This window comes from Dipodomys spectabilis, unplaced genomic scaffold, assembly GCF_019054845.1.
Source record: "Dipodomys spectabilis isolate Male_0828 unplaced genomic scaffold, ASM1905484v1 ptg000024l, whole genome shotgun sequence".
In the NCBI taxonomy this organism is placed as follows: domain Eukaryota; kingdom Metazoa; phylum Chordata; class Mammalia; order Rodentia; family Heteromyidae; genus Dipodomys; species Dipodomys spectabilis.
The window spans coordinates 33,341,516-33,356,855 of record NW_024870701.1 but is presented as its reverse complement, the minus strand read 5'-3'; the positions used below and the strand labels follow the sequence as shown (position 1 = coordinate 33,356,855).

At 45.3% G+C, this 15,340-nt stretch overlaps 2 protein-coding genes across 4 annotated transcripts in view; both read right to left on the bottom strand.

The window, feature by feature from the left end:
- The window catches only part of Znf532 (zinc finger protein 532), a 112,855-nt gene that overhangs the window by 61,719 nt on the left and 35,796 nt on the right, over positions 1–15,340 (bottom strand). The gene's annotated exons all lie outside the window — the stretch shown is intronic.
- LOC122104343 (transmembrane protein 141-like) lies at positions 7,598–7,979 on the bottom strand. The gene has a single exon (XM_042675177.1). It carries the CDS (start codon positions 7,953–7,955, stop codon positions 7,713–7,715), a length of 243 nt encoding a protein of 80 aa, XP_042531111.1. The 5' UTR covers positions 7,956–7,979; the 3' UTR covers positions 7,598–7,712.

Sequence of the window (15,340 nt, the reverse complement as noted above, 5' to 3'; positions counted from 1 at the left end):
GTGATAAATCTGTCTTTTAATTGATAGTGTAAATCCAACACTTGGATTTTCAAACAGAATTAGCTTTACTTATGATCACAATGGCTTTCATTTCATTTATAACCCACAAAATATATCTTCCTACAAAGGCACCAATGGTCATTTAATTTAAACTAAACCCTATATAAATAACTATAAATCCCTAATAGCATTTGTGCTTAATGTATAATGTCCTTTCAGCCAAGGTCCCTTTCATTGATTCTAAGGAGAAAATGTGAGACCCAATTCAAGGAGGACATGGAAGCCAGGGCCAGTGGCTCATGACTATAATCCTAGCTACTGAGGTCAAGCTGAGATCTGAGGATGGAGGTCCAGAGCCAGCCCAACCAGGAAGTCTTTGAGGCTCTGACCTCCAATGAACTACCAAAAAGCTGGAAGTAGAGCTATAGCTCAAGTGGAGAAGTGCTTGCCTTGAGCAAAGAGGCTCAGGGACAGTGCCCAGGACCTGAGTTCAAGCCCCAAGACCAGCACAAAAATAAAAATAAATAAAAGGAGGAAATAAAAAGAATTGAGAGCTGCCGAATGATTGCTTTATTCCCTATCAAACAGACAAAATATCCCCTTTCCTACCAAAACCTCTGAAAATTACAGAAAGATAATTCATTTTTCTTGGCAGACACAAGAAGTTATCAAGCCAGAAGAAAACTTTCAAAAGAACCTATCACTCACTCCTAATCATGCTTTTTTTATGTTGCAACAGAAACAAGAAAACTGTTTCTTCTTTGCAATAGGTTGGCTAGAAAAAGTCAGTATTGAAAGGCTCAGGAGTACCCAAGCCATTGAATCCTAATTCCAATAATTCCCAAGCAAAAGACATAGCCCTAAATCCAGTTACCAGTTTGCTCCCCAAGTAAGCACATCTGACTGGTGAAAAGCTTCAGATTCTTCAATAAAGGAATAAGTATTCTAAATCTCAGCAGTCCTACTAAAAGCAAAACCAAATATTCTACAAACCATCATCCTGCCAGTATTCTACAAACTTCCCATAAGACAACTGTGTTCATACAAGGTCAGTTACTCTCTCTGGGGACTTCCTGTCACCATTTTCTAGCACTATCTGATCATTGTGTCTTTTGTAATTCCACTGGATTCTTAAATAAGTCAAGAGCTAGATGGATCTAATTCATTTTTGTATCCTTCTTTTCTTCCCTTCAGATATAAAATGTGATTTTATTGTACATTTACATTACAGCACTTCAAATTTAGGTTATTCCTTGTGAATAAAGGAAAAAAAAAAAAAAAAAGCAAGCAAACAGTCCTCAGCATCTTCAAGGAAAATACAGGGACTGGCCTCCCATGCCTACCTCCATGTGCATTATCCAACCTTCCCTCTTCCCATTACTCCAACCAAGGGAAGAAAGAAATCTCATCTCCTCTCTTTCTCTGACTGACCTTTTGTTTCTATTCCAATTCATCTGAATTGGTTACCAGGAAAAAATATTTTCCATCTGTAATACTAAGCCAGTTCCGTTCTGTTCCAGGTCTGTCTTGTTCTTCTCACGCCTTCTAAGCCAGAGGTGAATGGGTTAACAACAAGAATAATTTTTTTTAAAAAATCAGCTGCAACCCTGCTGCTACTGGCTCACTATAGCTCTGTAGAAGAAGCTGGAGGAAGGACTAAACTCCAAAACTAACAGATAATGGGACCTCAAACACACCCGGGGATGGCTAAGTTTTCAGGAAAAGTAAGCCAAACTCAAAGTTATGGAATCTCTTAAAAATCACATGCCATCTGAAGGTCAGTCCTGTGTCCTTCACAACAGCCAGCCTCTCGGCTCATCTCAAAGCCTCAGGGCCTTGTAGGTTACAGGATACTTCCTAAGAAACATGAAAGGCACCCTAATCTGGGTACCCTGCAGCCCTGGTAGGGAGCTGATGGCATTGCCATTTGAGAATAGTTCATTCATTTTCTGAACGGTCCACTCTACGGCCCACTCCAAATGCAATTCAGTTGTGGGGCGGGGGACATCAGAACACACATGTTTACTCTGTGTGTCCATTTACAAGACATTAGCAAATATAGTTCCTATTACGCAGAATATACAAATGGGTAACTGGCCAATGGAATGTTTCCTTCTTCAGTTAACAATATTTCTGATGTGAAATAAAGCAGATGTGAACACCAAACTGCTCCTGGAAAGTGAAGCCTGGAATCCCTTACTAATGGCATTAATCAGGGCAGGGGGACACAAACATAAACCAGCCCCAGGCCATTCCAAAGCTTCTCTACCCTTCCCTTACCCTCAAGGCCCTATCCATTCTCCAGGAGCAGCTGGGGCTGCAGCCCCCCACCTAGGCAAGGATTCCTGAACAACTCCAGTCCTCCCCACAGCTCAACCTGCCTCCTGGGCCTACTTGCCTTTGTGCCCTGTCCAAAGAGTTTACTGGCCTCCTCCAAGCACACCTGGGCCAAAAGGAAGCTCAGCGAGAACAAGCTGTTATATCATTGCAACTGCCAAGGGAAGCCCTAGAGTACAGCAAATGTCATGAGGCCTAAATGCACAAATCCTGCTCTTCGCCCTCTGGCAGGATTTCAATGTCATTTAGCACCGAAAGTCCTTCCGGTCTTCCTTATTGACTTCCTTATTAACTTCATCGTGCCAGGGGCAGAGGCTCTGTCTAATTGTTCCATCTTCCCTACTCTACCCCTTTTCTTTCTCCAGGTAAAGATAACAATGGCTCCCCGGGCTGCTTCCTCTCTTCATTGCTGGCCTGGCCCTGTGGATCCTCCTAATCTCCTCTTCTATATTTAGTCATTCCTATCTCCTGTCTGCTGGCACACAGAGCTCCTTCCGTCTCATCTGAGGAAGCTGTGACTCTATGTCCCCTTGTCAAGTTTCCCAACACTGAGACAAATCCCAAGATAACCAGGACCTTCCCACCTGCAGCCCATCATGGTGCTTCTTGTTCCGGTCCCACACAAACACTTCTTCCCATAATGCCCTGGGAGCCCATTTAACCAATGAAAAGAGCTGGAGTGGCTCATTTGTATACCATCAAACAAGCATATGGGAGGAGACACAGCAAGAGCCCCATACTATCAAAACCATCCTCCTAGAGGACTCCACTGGTCTCTTGTTACGGACCCTCTCTTCTGAGAGTCTTGCTACTTTCCTTTCATTTTCAAAAAAGCTTGCTCTGTTTTTAAATAAACAGCAGAAAAAAAGAAAAAAGACTGAAGCTCAGCAATAGAGTGCCTGCCTAGCAAGAGCAAATCCCTGAGTTAAAACCTTAGTACCACACACACACACACACACACACACACACACACACACACACACACACAGTCTCAACATGAAAGACCACCTGGAACAAGAGAGCCTATCCATATTGTGAGTTAAGAACATGATCACAGCCAGGCACTAGTGGTTCATACCTCCTCAGAAGGATGAAATCTGGAGGATCAGAGTAGAAGCAGCAAGCCTAGGCAGAAAAAGTATGGGAGACTCCATCTTCAAAATATCTAGCAGAAAGCAGAGCTTGAAGTATGGCTCAAGTGATAGATCACCAGCCAGTGAGCAAAGTGAACACGTTTGAGACCCTGAATTCAAACTCCTGTATGGCCAACTAAATGAAAGAACTAGAAAATAAAAATTTGATGATAAGTCTTATAAGGCTGGAGAGGAAAGGAAGTATAGACAAATACTTTCTCCCTGGTTAGTGGAAAAACTGCTAAAAATCCAAATAAACGCTGTAGTCTAGTTGTACCAGTGGATTTTCTTTCGGGGGGGGGGGGGGGGGTCCTTTAGGAGGTAGGACCTAGCTAGAGGAACTAGGTCCCGAGAGGGTGTACCCTTAAACAGAAAAGGGATGACTTTCCCCCCTTCCCCCCCTCCTTCCCCTATCCCTCCTTCCTTTCTCTTTATCCTTTCCTCCTTCCTTTCTCTTTATCCTTTCCTCCTTCCTTTCTACTTATCTCCTTCTCCTCTCTCTCCACCTTCCCTTCCCTCCTTTTGGCAGGAGGTGAGTGTCTTGGCTCTACCACATTCCTGTCACATGAAGCTTCATTCACCACGGGGAGGAGGACTGTGCCCTGAACCCATAGATTAGAACCAACAGACCTTTCCCTCCTTGCAAGTTGAGTTTCTCAGATATTCTGTCATGCCAAAGGAAGTCTAACACCAGTTTTATGAATACAAATATTCCAGAATTACAAAAATGTCCAAAATCTGAAACACTTCTGGCCCCAAGCACTGCATATGAAGACCACTCCCTCCACCAACAGCACAGAGCTGCTACATGAAAGAAAACAAGTGTCTGGCAGTTAGAAAACACTACAAAGGGCCAGGGTGTGGCTGGTGGAAGAGCTCTGCCTTGCCCAGGTGACACCCTGGCTTGATCCCCAGTGCCAACACGGACCTCACAGCACTGCTGAGAGTTAGCTTCTGCTATCTTCCTAGGAGTTTATTGTCTCTTTCCAGGGTCCCCGCAGACTCTGGATCAACAACTCCTAGGGTCACACAGGAACTCAGCCTACTCCTACCTTAGGAGCCATCCTGCCCTGTGCCAGACTCATATTCCATGGCTCTCCTAATAGGATGCCACACTTAAGTGAAAACACTGCTGTTCCTTACAGTCTGCTCCTCTTCCAGCCCTGGCTTTGTTTCCCCATGGCGTTCACCTTCTCTGAGAACACACAAACCCTCAGTGGCCTTTCAGACCAGGTCATTACAAGGACAGGACTGAAATAAACCACAAATACTCTGTTTTTCTAAACAGATTTCTTTCACAGCCTCTAATATATACTAACGAATATTTTAAATCTCAAAAAAAAAGTGATGCTAGACAGTTCACAGATTTTGATATCGCTACAGGCCACCTTTCCTGAGCCATAAACATAACTGCCAAAATGATTTCCCAAAAGGATACAAAATTTTTGTAGCTCCCAGTCACGCATTAGTTATATTTAGTGCATCTGTTCTTTAGTTTTATAAATATTTATTAGCTGATGTCAAAGGCAACAAAATAGGGCCTTTGTTATTTCATTATTAGCATACATTGGTTGCAAAGGGGGAGTTTTATTGTGACATTCCCACACATGTATACAACTTCACTCAAAATGGTACCTTTTAATATTTCAATTTCCATAGGACTATTTCAAAGCTTACTTGGTATAAATGAAATGTTTGGTCAATAAATGATAAATGAATAAAAGGCAAAACCTAAGAAAATTGGCTATTTACTTCATTCTGCAGCTCATGAAACTTACCACTCTGTTCTCTTGTCAGTTATCCAAGGATGGCAAGAAAAGAGTGCTGAGTATCTGAACAATTCTTAGTGGAGGGCACAAACACAGAACAGCCCAGGTAAGCCGGGCGCCAGCGGCTCATGCCTAAAATCCTAGCTGCTCAGGAGGCTGAGATCTGAGGATCAAAGTTCAAAGCCAGCCTGGGCAGAAAAATCTGTGGGAGACTTGCATTTCCAATTAAGCACCAAAAAAGCCAGAAGTGGAGCTTTGGCTCAAGTGTTTAACCTTGAGTACTTCACCTTGAGCAAAAAGCTCAGAGACAGCACTCAGGCCCTGAGTTCCAGCCCCAGGACTAGGATACCCTAGGTGGAAGGGCACTGTACCCCCTCCAGCACAATTCCATCCCAACACCATAACACCGTATCTCCTTGGCTTCCGGTCTTTTTCCCCCCTAAAATACAAAGTTAAGCCACGCATGGGAAGACTAAGGAGGCTGGGACAGGAAAATCATGAGTTCAAGGCCAGCTCACTTACATAGGGCTCCAGGCCAGCCTCTGCTACATAAGGAGTTTCTATCTATAAATATACAGACAAACAAATGGGCAGGTAAAAAGAGGATGAGAGCATTTAAAGGGACATGGAGAAGAATATGATCCTTAGAGGGATGACAGTCAAACACACAGCATAAAACAGTAATCATGCCATGCCTCGTACCTCCACCTGTAATCTCAGGAGACTGAGACTGAAGATCGCTGTTCCCAGCCAGCCTGAGCAGGCAAGGCTGAGACTCTTAGCTCCAACAAACTACTCAGAATAAGCCAGAAGTGGTGTGGTGGCTTAAGTGGTAGAATGCTAGCCTTGAACTACAGCTCCAGCATCCAGATCCTCAGTTCAAGCCCCAGGACCAAAAAGAAAAAAAAAGTAGTATCCATTAAAATAAGGAGGGCTGAGAATGTGGCTATCTTGTGGTAGAGTGTCCACCTAGCATGCATGAAGCTCTCAGTACCACATAAACAGAAAAGGCTGGAAGTGGCACTGTGGCTCAAGTAGTAGCGTACTAGCCTTGAACAAAAGAAGCTCAGGGACAGTGCCAAGGCCCTGAGTTCAAGCCCCAGGATTGGCAAAATAATAATAATAATAATAATAATAATAATGAGGACGTGATTATAGAATTTTAAGGAAGGCTCCTACTTTTTGCTTCCCACCATTGATGAGAGGTTGGGGGGACATCCTAGACAAGGGTTTGTGATGTTCTTATCATTAACCAGCTACATCACAGATCCCTGGCTTTGGACTAGAGAAAGAAGCAGCTGAGAAAGTATCATCCACAGAGGGGAAGACTGGAATTGGAGGTCAGTGCGATCAGAGGCTCAACCCTGTCAAACACAGCCTAAACCTGGGGTATCTGTTCACTCAGCAATGATCAGAATCAGTGGCTGATATACAAATGACCGACCTTGTGGACCACAGTCAGAGAGGTGAATGGAAAAGATGCTCAGCCATCCTCAAGAAGCAGCAGCCAACAGAAGCCTGACCAGAGACCCGGATCACAACACAATCACAGTGTACACAAACACAGTGCTCTACACTGAACAACACCCCCCCCCCAAAAAATACTAGCAGCAGCAGCAGAAGGGGGGAAAAGAAGTCATCTTATAGCGCAGAAACCCATCAACACATATTCCCAGCAGGTGTCCAAGGTCAATATCGGCAGTCAGAAGTCACACTGACAGTACAGCCCAGAGCAACGGCACCTGTCCCAGACACAGCACCCAGCCTCACCAGCAGACAAACCCGAGACATAGTCACACAATCCCTGACCATAAACAATCCCTGCTCAAAACTGCCAGTCATCGGGGCTGGGAAGGTGGCTCAGTGGTAGAGCGCTTGCCTTGCATGCATGAGGCCCTGGGTTCGATTCCTCAGCACCAAATAAGCAAAAAGAAAAAAGCCAGAAGTGGTGCTGTGGCTCAAGTGGTAGAGTGCTAGCCTTGAGCTGAGGAACTGAGGGGCAGCGCCCAAGCCCAGAGTTCAGGCCCCACGATCAGATCCAAAAAAAAAAAAAAACAAAAAACTGCCAGTCATCAAAACAGAGGAGCCTGAGGAAATCTAGATAAAACATGGTCTTTAATTTTATTTTTTTTTTTCAGAAGAAAGGATGTCCCAGTACCCAATGTCCCCTTGAGTCTCGGAGGTTTAGGGGGCTGAAAGGTGACCCTGAGCTCCTGGGACAGTGCAGGAGTCTCCTCCACCTGCAGGCTGCTGCAGGGTCCTTGGCTCACGGTGCTGACCCTGTTTCTTGTCATCTTGGAGTAGAGCTCACCACCCCAACCTTTTCTGAGCCAACTCCTTGGCAGGTCTCAGGTGTGTCAGATCTGGCCGCACACCTGTGCAGGTGGGGGCAAGGTCTGGAATTGGAGGTGCAGAGGGCTGTGTTTCAGGGCTGCCTCTGTCCCAGATCCTCCACATCTCAGCTGGAGTGCGCCTAGCTGCGGCCATCTGGGCTTCTGTCTTTGGGGAGCTGCCCTGTCTCCAGGAAAAGCCAGAGGTTGCTGCATTTCTGGGTCTCCACTCTTGTCACCCCATAACTTGCCACAGAACCAACAACTGCGAGCAAAGTGAGCACGCCCTTCACAAAGGCGTGGGACTGGCACGCGGCGTACTCCCGGAGCCCCGGGTGCCTGGCGGCCACGGCGTCATCCACACGGGACAGGCCCAGGTTCACCATGGTGGGCGAACGGGGGAGCCGGCGCGGGGCGGAGCCGGGCTCTTTAATTTTATTTAAACAAGATGGAAATGATGAATAGCCCGAAAGAACGGGACAGTCTGAAAACGCAAGGAATAGAGTTAGGATGAGCAGGGTTATAAAATATAATCCTTAGGCAGGCACTGGGGGACTCAAACCTATAATCCTAGCTACTCAGGAGGCTGATATCTGAGGATCATGATTCAAAGCCAGCCTAGTCAGCAAAGTCCATGAGACCCTTATTTCCAATTAACCACTAGAAAACCAGAAGCAGCCCCCAGGCCCTGAGTTCAAGTGCCACAACTGACTCTCCCCCCAACTCCCCCCAAAAAGCAATAACAACAAACTGCAATCCTTTTATTTACAACTAAAATTGGCAAGAAATCATTTCTGCACAGTATATGCAGGGGAGGATTGCGATGGTGTAGCTCCCTCAAACAACTTACTCATAGTTTAACAAAACGAATACCAGGAAGCTGGAACAAGTGTTGCGGGGAATAGGGAGGGCAGATAGATTGAGGAAAGGTGGACGAATACAGTCATAATATTCAATGTGCAAATGTGAAAATGGAAGCAGGTAGTTCAACTTAAGGGGATGGGTAGGGTTAGGAGAGATGAGGGATAAGGATGGAAGGGTAACAATGTATCCTGATACACATTGCACTTATAAGTTGGTATGCTGAACTGTAACCCCTTTGTACAACTGCTTAAAGATAATTTAAAAAAAAAAACAACTTACTCATTGCTGCCATGTTCAAGTAAGAGCTCTTTATATGCGGAGATTAATTTTCCATATTATCCTCTTACCATAAGCGCCCTCAAGGCCAGTCTAAGCAAGGTCAGACTAATCAAATGACTTAGCAACTTTTAAGGTGAACAAAAAAAGAATTTTCAAGTTCACACTCTCTATGCTTTCCGCATAGAAAACGATTGAGAAGCTCCCCAATAACAAAACTAGCTCAGGCAGAAAAGTCCGTGCAAGTCCATCTCTAAAATAACCAGAAAAATGCTGGGCAGGAGATCCAGCTCTCAAGTATTAGGCATCAGCTGAGCAAACAAGCTGAGAAAGAGCTAGAGACCCTGAGTTCAAACCTCAGTACTGGTTGTTAAAAAACATTATCTGAACTACATATATTTAATTTTTTATGAAACACAAAATTATAAAAGAAAAAAATGAAAATTCCACCTATTACTAAGTGAAAACATGAAGAACCAAAAGAAAAAGTGTTGAACTGTCCTAGCACAGGTTGAGTATTTCTTAGAAACCTCTATCAGGCAATTTTATAAATGCATACCATCTCCAAGGCTTAGACTTGAGATGTGACCTTCACCTCATGCAATGGTTACTTCCCTTCACAGAGGTTCCCCTGCAATTTGTGTTGATTCTTAGAATACCTATATGCAGGGACCTGAACAATGATCCAAATAATGAGCTACCATGCAGCCATTTCAAACACCATCCGGCTCTGAGAATGCAGCTCAGTGCTTACTTAGAGTGTACAATGCCCTGCTTCTATCCACAACGTTGCAAAAAGGGACAAAACAGCAACAAAAACCCATCAGCAGAATTCACCATCTTTTCCTGGCACCAGCCTCCTTCCTATGTGATCAGCTTCTCAAAGTAAAAATTGCACCTCCCATTCTGTGTTTTTGCCACACTCTGGGCATTTCACTGGCAAAATGCTGGTTTACATGTGCCCTCCCCCCCTCCCCCCCCACCCACTGTCCCCTCCTCCACTCCACCCCACGCCCAGCCCCAGCCCTGGACCAAACTCAGAGCTTTGCAAGCACTTGCCTGGTAAGTGCTCTTCTATTGAGCCAAATTCCCATGCATGTGCGGTCTGTCTAAGTTCCATCTCACCTCACAGAGGAACCATGTTATCAACACCCAGAGAAATTCCCACTCTGATTCTCCATCATCTCACTGAAAACAGACAGATCGATCTTCAAACCTCATTTCAATCCTGTCACTCTCCCAATTAAAAACCCTTGAACTCTCTTCCAAACTAAGTTCAAATTCGCTGGACTCCAACCTGAGCCCTTAACCCAGCAGGTTTGCGTGTCTCAGCATTCTCGCCCTTCCTTGCTGGTTCTTGCTTTGCTTGACCTTGAAAATACACACATGCATGCACGCACATACGCACTTGTCCACACACACTTCCATCAATCTAGTCTCCATAACCCACTCCTCCTCCTCAACTTCTTTGTGTGTGTGGGGGAGGGGGGGATGTAAGTGTGCACGCATGCATGTGAATATGCTAATGATAGGGCTTGAACTTAGGACCTTGTTCTCTCATTCAGCTTTCTTTTCTTTTTTTTTTAATCAGTCTCAGAGCTTGAACTCTGGGCCTGGGCGCTGTCCCCTCAGCTCTTCAACTCAAGGAGAGTGCACTACCACTTGAGCCACAGTGCCACTTCCGGTTTTCTGGTGGTTTATTGGAGATAAGAGTTTCACAGACTTTCCTGCCCAGGCTGGCTTTGAACCATGATCCTCAGATCTCAGCCTCCTAAGTAGCTAGGATTACAGGCGTGAGCCACTGATGCCTAGCTTTTCATTCAGCTTTTTTGGTGCACAGATAGTGCTCTACCACCCAAACCTCCTGTCCAACATTCTGGTGGTTAATTGACTGAGAACCAGGATTATAGGCATGAGCTACCAGTACCAGGTTCCATTCCCAACTTCTAACGACAGCAGCCTTTTCAGGGCTGTTCAGTAAACAGAGCAGCATGTGAAAAATGTGCAGTGCGCACACACTAAAATTCTATTTTCTTCCTCTGCTAGTTGTAATAAGACATCGCCATTTTGAGAAGCAGTGGTGAAGGAATTGGGAGGGTGACATGTCAGCAGTAGCAGGGAAACGGGCTGAAGGCACTCACTTCCAAATGGGCAGCTTTCTCCCAATGTGCACCTGCCTCTTGTCTACCGTAAGTATCCATCATTGGGAGGGCCTCTGGAGGTCACATATGGAAAAGAGGCACCATTTTCTCTTAGAATGCAGTAAACTCTCATCAATCTCAAGCACATTACCTCAGAGTCCCGCTCCAAGGCTCTAGTCAGTGTCTTCAAGATCAGCTTTATTCTGGGAAGAGTTGTGATGTCATCACACACACACAGCCTCATTAACCCTGCCCAGCCTGTACCTGGACCCCACGCTCACACTGACACCTGGCTGCAGAGCACAGGATGGCTGGGAGGAGGCAGCACATACCATGGGTCTCTCAGCACAGTGTCTTCCATACTGAGATTTTCACATGGGGATGGCTACCCAGGAGCATTGTGGATGGAATCCAAGACTGTCTTTTCCTTCCCTCCAGATATCCTACAAAGATGACATTAAATATGTTTTTAAGGTACAAACAAAGCCAGGGCTGGGTGCCACTATCTAACATCTATAATCCTAGCTATTCAGGAGGCTGAGATGTGAGGATTATGGTTCAAAGCCAGCCCAAGCAGGAAAACCCTTGAGACTCATCTCCAATTAACTACCAAATAAAGACATAAGTGGCTCAAGTGGCAGAGTGCTAGCCTTGAGCAAAACCTCAGGGATGCCAGGCACTGGTAGCTCATGCCTGTGATCCTAACTAATCAGGAGACTGAGATCTGAGGATCAAAGTTCAAAGCCAGCCTGGGCAGGGAAGTCTGTGAGCCTCTTTCCAGAAAACCAGAAGTAGAGCTCAAAGTGGTAGTGCACTAGCCTGGAGCAGGGACAGTGCCCAGGGTCCAAGTTCAAGCCCCAACAACAACAACAAAAAAAGCACATAAAAAAAAAAACACCTCAGGGACAGCACTCAGACCCTGAGTTCAAGTCCCAGGACTAGCACAAAAATAAAGTAAAATGATATAAACAAGCAAATGAGGCTATAGTATTATATATAGCTCAGTGGCAGCATGCATGAGCCCTAGGTTTTGCCCCAGCACTGAAAAAATAAAGTAAAATCTACTTTGGCACTCTGTCTCTGTCTCTCTCCCTCTCCGCACCCGGCACCCCTGCCCCTCTGTTCCCCACCTCTCTCAAGATTAGTGGCTGCTTAGGACAAGGGATTTGGAAAAACACCAAAGGAGCCCAAAGTATATAGTATTAGTGGGGGGGCAGGGGGGGGGGGGGGGAGGAAGATTATCTTGTTTTTTTTTGATACTGGGTACTGAACCTGGCCTTCGCTTCCCAAGTAGCTGAGATTATAGATATACACTGCTATGCCTGGCTCATTAAGCGGGGTTCTTCAGCCAGGCACTGATGGCTCACACCTATAATCCTAGCTACTAAGGAGGCTGAGATCTGAGGATCACAGTTCAAAGCCAGCCCAGGCAGGAATGTCCATGAGACTCTTATCGCCAATTAACCATGGAAAACCAGAAGTGGCTCAAGTGGTAGAGCATTAGCCTTGAGCTGAAGAGCTGAGGGACAGTGCCCAGGCCCAGAGTTCAAGGCCTACAACCAATTTTAAAAAAAAAAAAAAAAAAAGAGGGGCTCTTCATGAAGTGAAAAGAAGACCTAAAATTGACTGAGGTGATGGTGAAGATGTAATTACTATCGAATGATACACTGTCAATAGTTGAGCTGTGTGGCACATAAATTGTATCTCAGTAGCTATTACCAAAATACAGTCTAGACACTCAAGGTCAGGGCTGTCAGGACCAAGTCAAAGCCAAGGTAAGAGTGAGGGCAGTCTGGGGAAAGAAGAGGTCAGGGAGGGTAGCTATATCCTGGGTGGAGACACTCCACATAGAGGTGTGTGAAGGCTGCCATTCAGAGGGAAGATGCCCAGTGCTAGCATGTCCCACACAGGGATGATGGGGCCTCTGTCCTCAGAGGAGAGCCAAGTAGAAAGAAGTGGGTGGATCTGACATCAGGGCTACATGGAAGGAATCCAAACAGCAGCACCTTTCCCAAAGGGAGCGGGGAACAAGGGACTTCTCAAGGTCACCCAGGCTGAGAGGCCTCACAGTAAAGCTGAGAGAGGGAGGAGGTGGGGCTGAGAACCAGTTCTCCCCTTTCCTGCCCGTAAGACCAACGCCATGCCCTGTGCTCCACACAGGAACCCAAGAGGTCTCCCAGGAAATGACAGCTCAGAGGAATGGGCTCAGGTGCTGGCCTGTGGATCCTCTAGTGAGGACCCGAACCCTTGAGAAATCAGAGCCCCCAAACGTGAGCTCTGCCTGTGTGTGGGTCCAGCACCCACGTCGCTTCCCACAGCTCCATCCCTCCAGCTGACCACAGGCATGAGCCTTGAATACAGAAAAAATGGGAATAAATGAAAAATAAAACGGGGGGTGGGGGGGGTGGGGAGGGCAGGCAGGGAGCACTGGGGCACAAAGCAGATTACTGTATATACACTTGCTATCTTTTTGAGTTATTTAGAAACTTTTAGAAGTTTATATTTGGGACCAAAATAGAAGATAAAACCGGTGGAAAACAGAATCTCTCTCAGAAAGCAGAACTAAAAAAGAAATAAGAACATTAGAAAAAAGCTTCAAAATCAAAAGTTCAATTCAGCTGACCTAACATCTAAGTGAATAAGAGTGCTCCAACTGAGTACTAGTGGCTCACGCCTGTAATCCTAGCTACTCAGGAGGCTCAGCTCTGAGGATAGAGGTTCAAAGCCAACTTGGGCTAACAAATCTATGACTGTCTCCTGTTAACCACCAGAACAAAAAGCCAGAAACAGAGGTGCGGCTCAAGCAGTAGAGCACTAGCTTTGAGCAAAAAAAAAAAAAAAAACACAGCCGTGACACAGCCCAAGTCCTTGAGTTCAAGCCACATAAAGGGGGAAGAACTCCAGAGCCCAAAGGAGTCATTGAAAGTGCCGTCACAGAGCCTCAGATAAACCACATGATGCTCAATTACTTGCCAAATTCAGATAAGCAACTAGTAATTCTTCAGTGCACGTTTGTTCCCTTGTATATCTGGGCATTTTGTATTTTTTACTTGGCCAACCTGGCAATCCAGTTCCCTGGATGACCCAAGACACAAACGGAGAGGTCCACACTGCCTGAGTGCACATGGCCCTCAGGGAACCCGAGCAGCAGACACATGCAACATGGTCCAGCCTCACCGCGGCCAGGCACAGGTTGAAGGCTGTGCAGGTTCATCACACGGTGCCCCAGCAATCACAGTGCACGGAGTACCTTTGCACAGACAAAGGAGCCTCTGGGCCTGTGCTCTACCACTTATCTCCAGCACACAATCAGAAGACTGTGTTTTTTTTAGTCTCGTGGGAAACTGGTTTTAATTTGGGAAACTAGCTGAGCAGATGGGAATTCTGGAAGAGAGCCAGGAAGTAGGGGGGGAAGGGGGGAGGGCGGGAAGGCCTGTGAGTGCAGGTCACAGCCTCCGTCTGGGTCACCAGAGAAATAGAAGACATGAAGGGGAAACCCCAGGTAACTGAGCAACCAGACCTGTCTGCACACAGGAGGTAGTTTGGGGAGGTGCGAGGTGTGGGGAAAATATAAGCAAGTTATCCTGGGTGGTCATGAGCCATCCGAGCTCCCTGGGAAGCTGGCGCTACTCAGACATCACTGGACCTAAAAGGTCCAGGCACAGCCCACTTCCGGCCTGGGTGGACAACAGGGCCAAGACAAACAGAGCTTGATTTAAACCTTTTAAATATTTAGGCATATGGTATATACCTTTTAAATATTTAAATGTACCTTTTAAATATTTAATTATACATTTTAAATATTTAGCCCTCTGGTCTCTATTTGTACTTTTATCCTAAGTTTTACAAACACCAAGGACAGGCCTGTGAGCAATGCTATCATCATCATCATCATCATCATCACCATCACCATCCCTACTTTATTATGTAAGGAGAGAAATTATCTTTGCTCAAGGAGCAGTTAAGTAGTGGGAAGGGGAGGCTGAGATCAAATCTATACCTCTGTCTCCAAAATCCAGGCTTCTAATTGTCTCTATGACCACAGATACCTACAATGAAGAAGTTCAAATTTAGTGATAGGAGCATATTATACAGAAATAAGAAAAGAGTCAATAATAGAGTAACAAACCAAAATGGAAAGTTATATGTAATTTTCTTTGGAGGATAAAAAAACCTCACTGGAAAGTTTTGAAAAATTAACAACCCTAACTTCACATCTCTTCCTTCAGTAGAAACAACTTAAAAACACAAAGTATGGAATTTATGGTTTTTGCTAATATGAGTATAAGTCTAACACGGGAGAAAATATTTTACTCACTGCAACCCTAAGAACAATCCAGCATTTAGTGTGATTCCAAAATTGTTTATAGTAAAATACAATCAATTCTACTTGCAGAAAATGTTAACTAAAAATCAATTTCAGACTGCAAAATTAGAATGCGTGAATATGTAGGTGTACTTTTTAGATGTATTTTTCTTTTTTCCAACAC

Excerpts from the sequence above, each read along its gene's own strand:
- LOC122104343 (XM_042675177.1), bottom strand. The coding sequence starts at position 7,955 with ATGGTGAACCTGGGCCTGTCCCGTGTGGATGACGCCGTGGCCGCCAGG.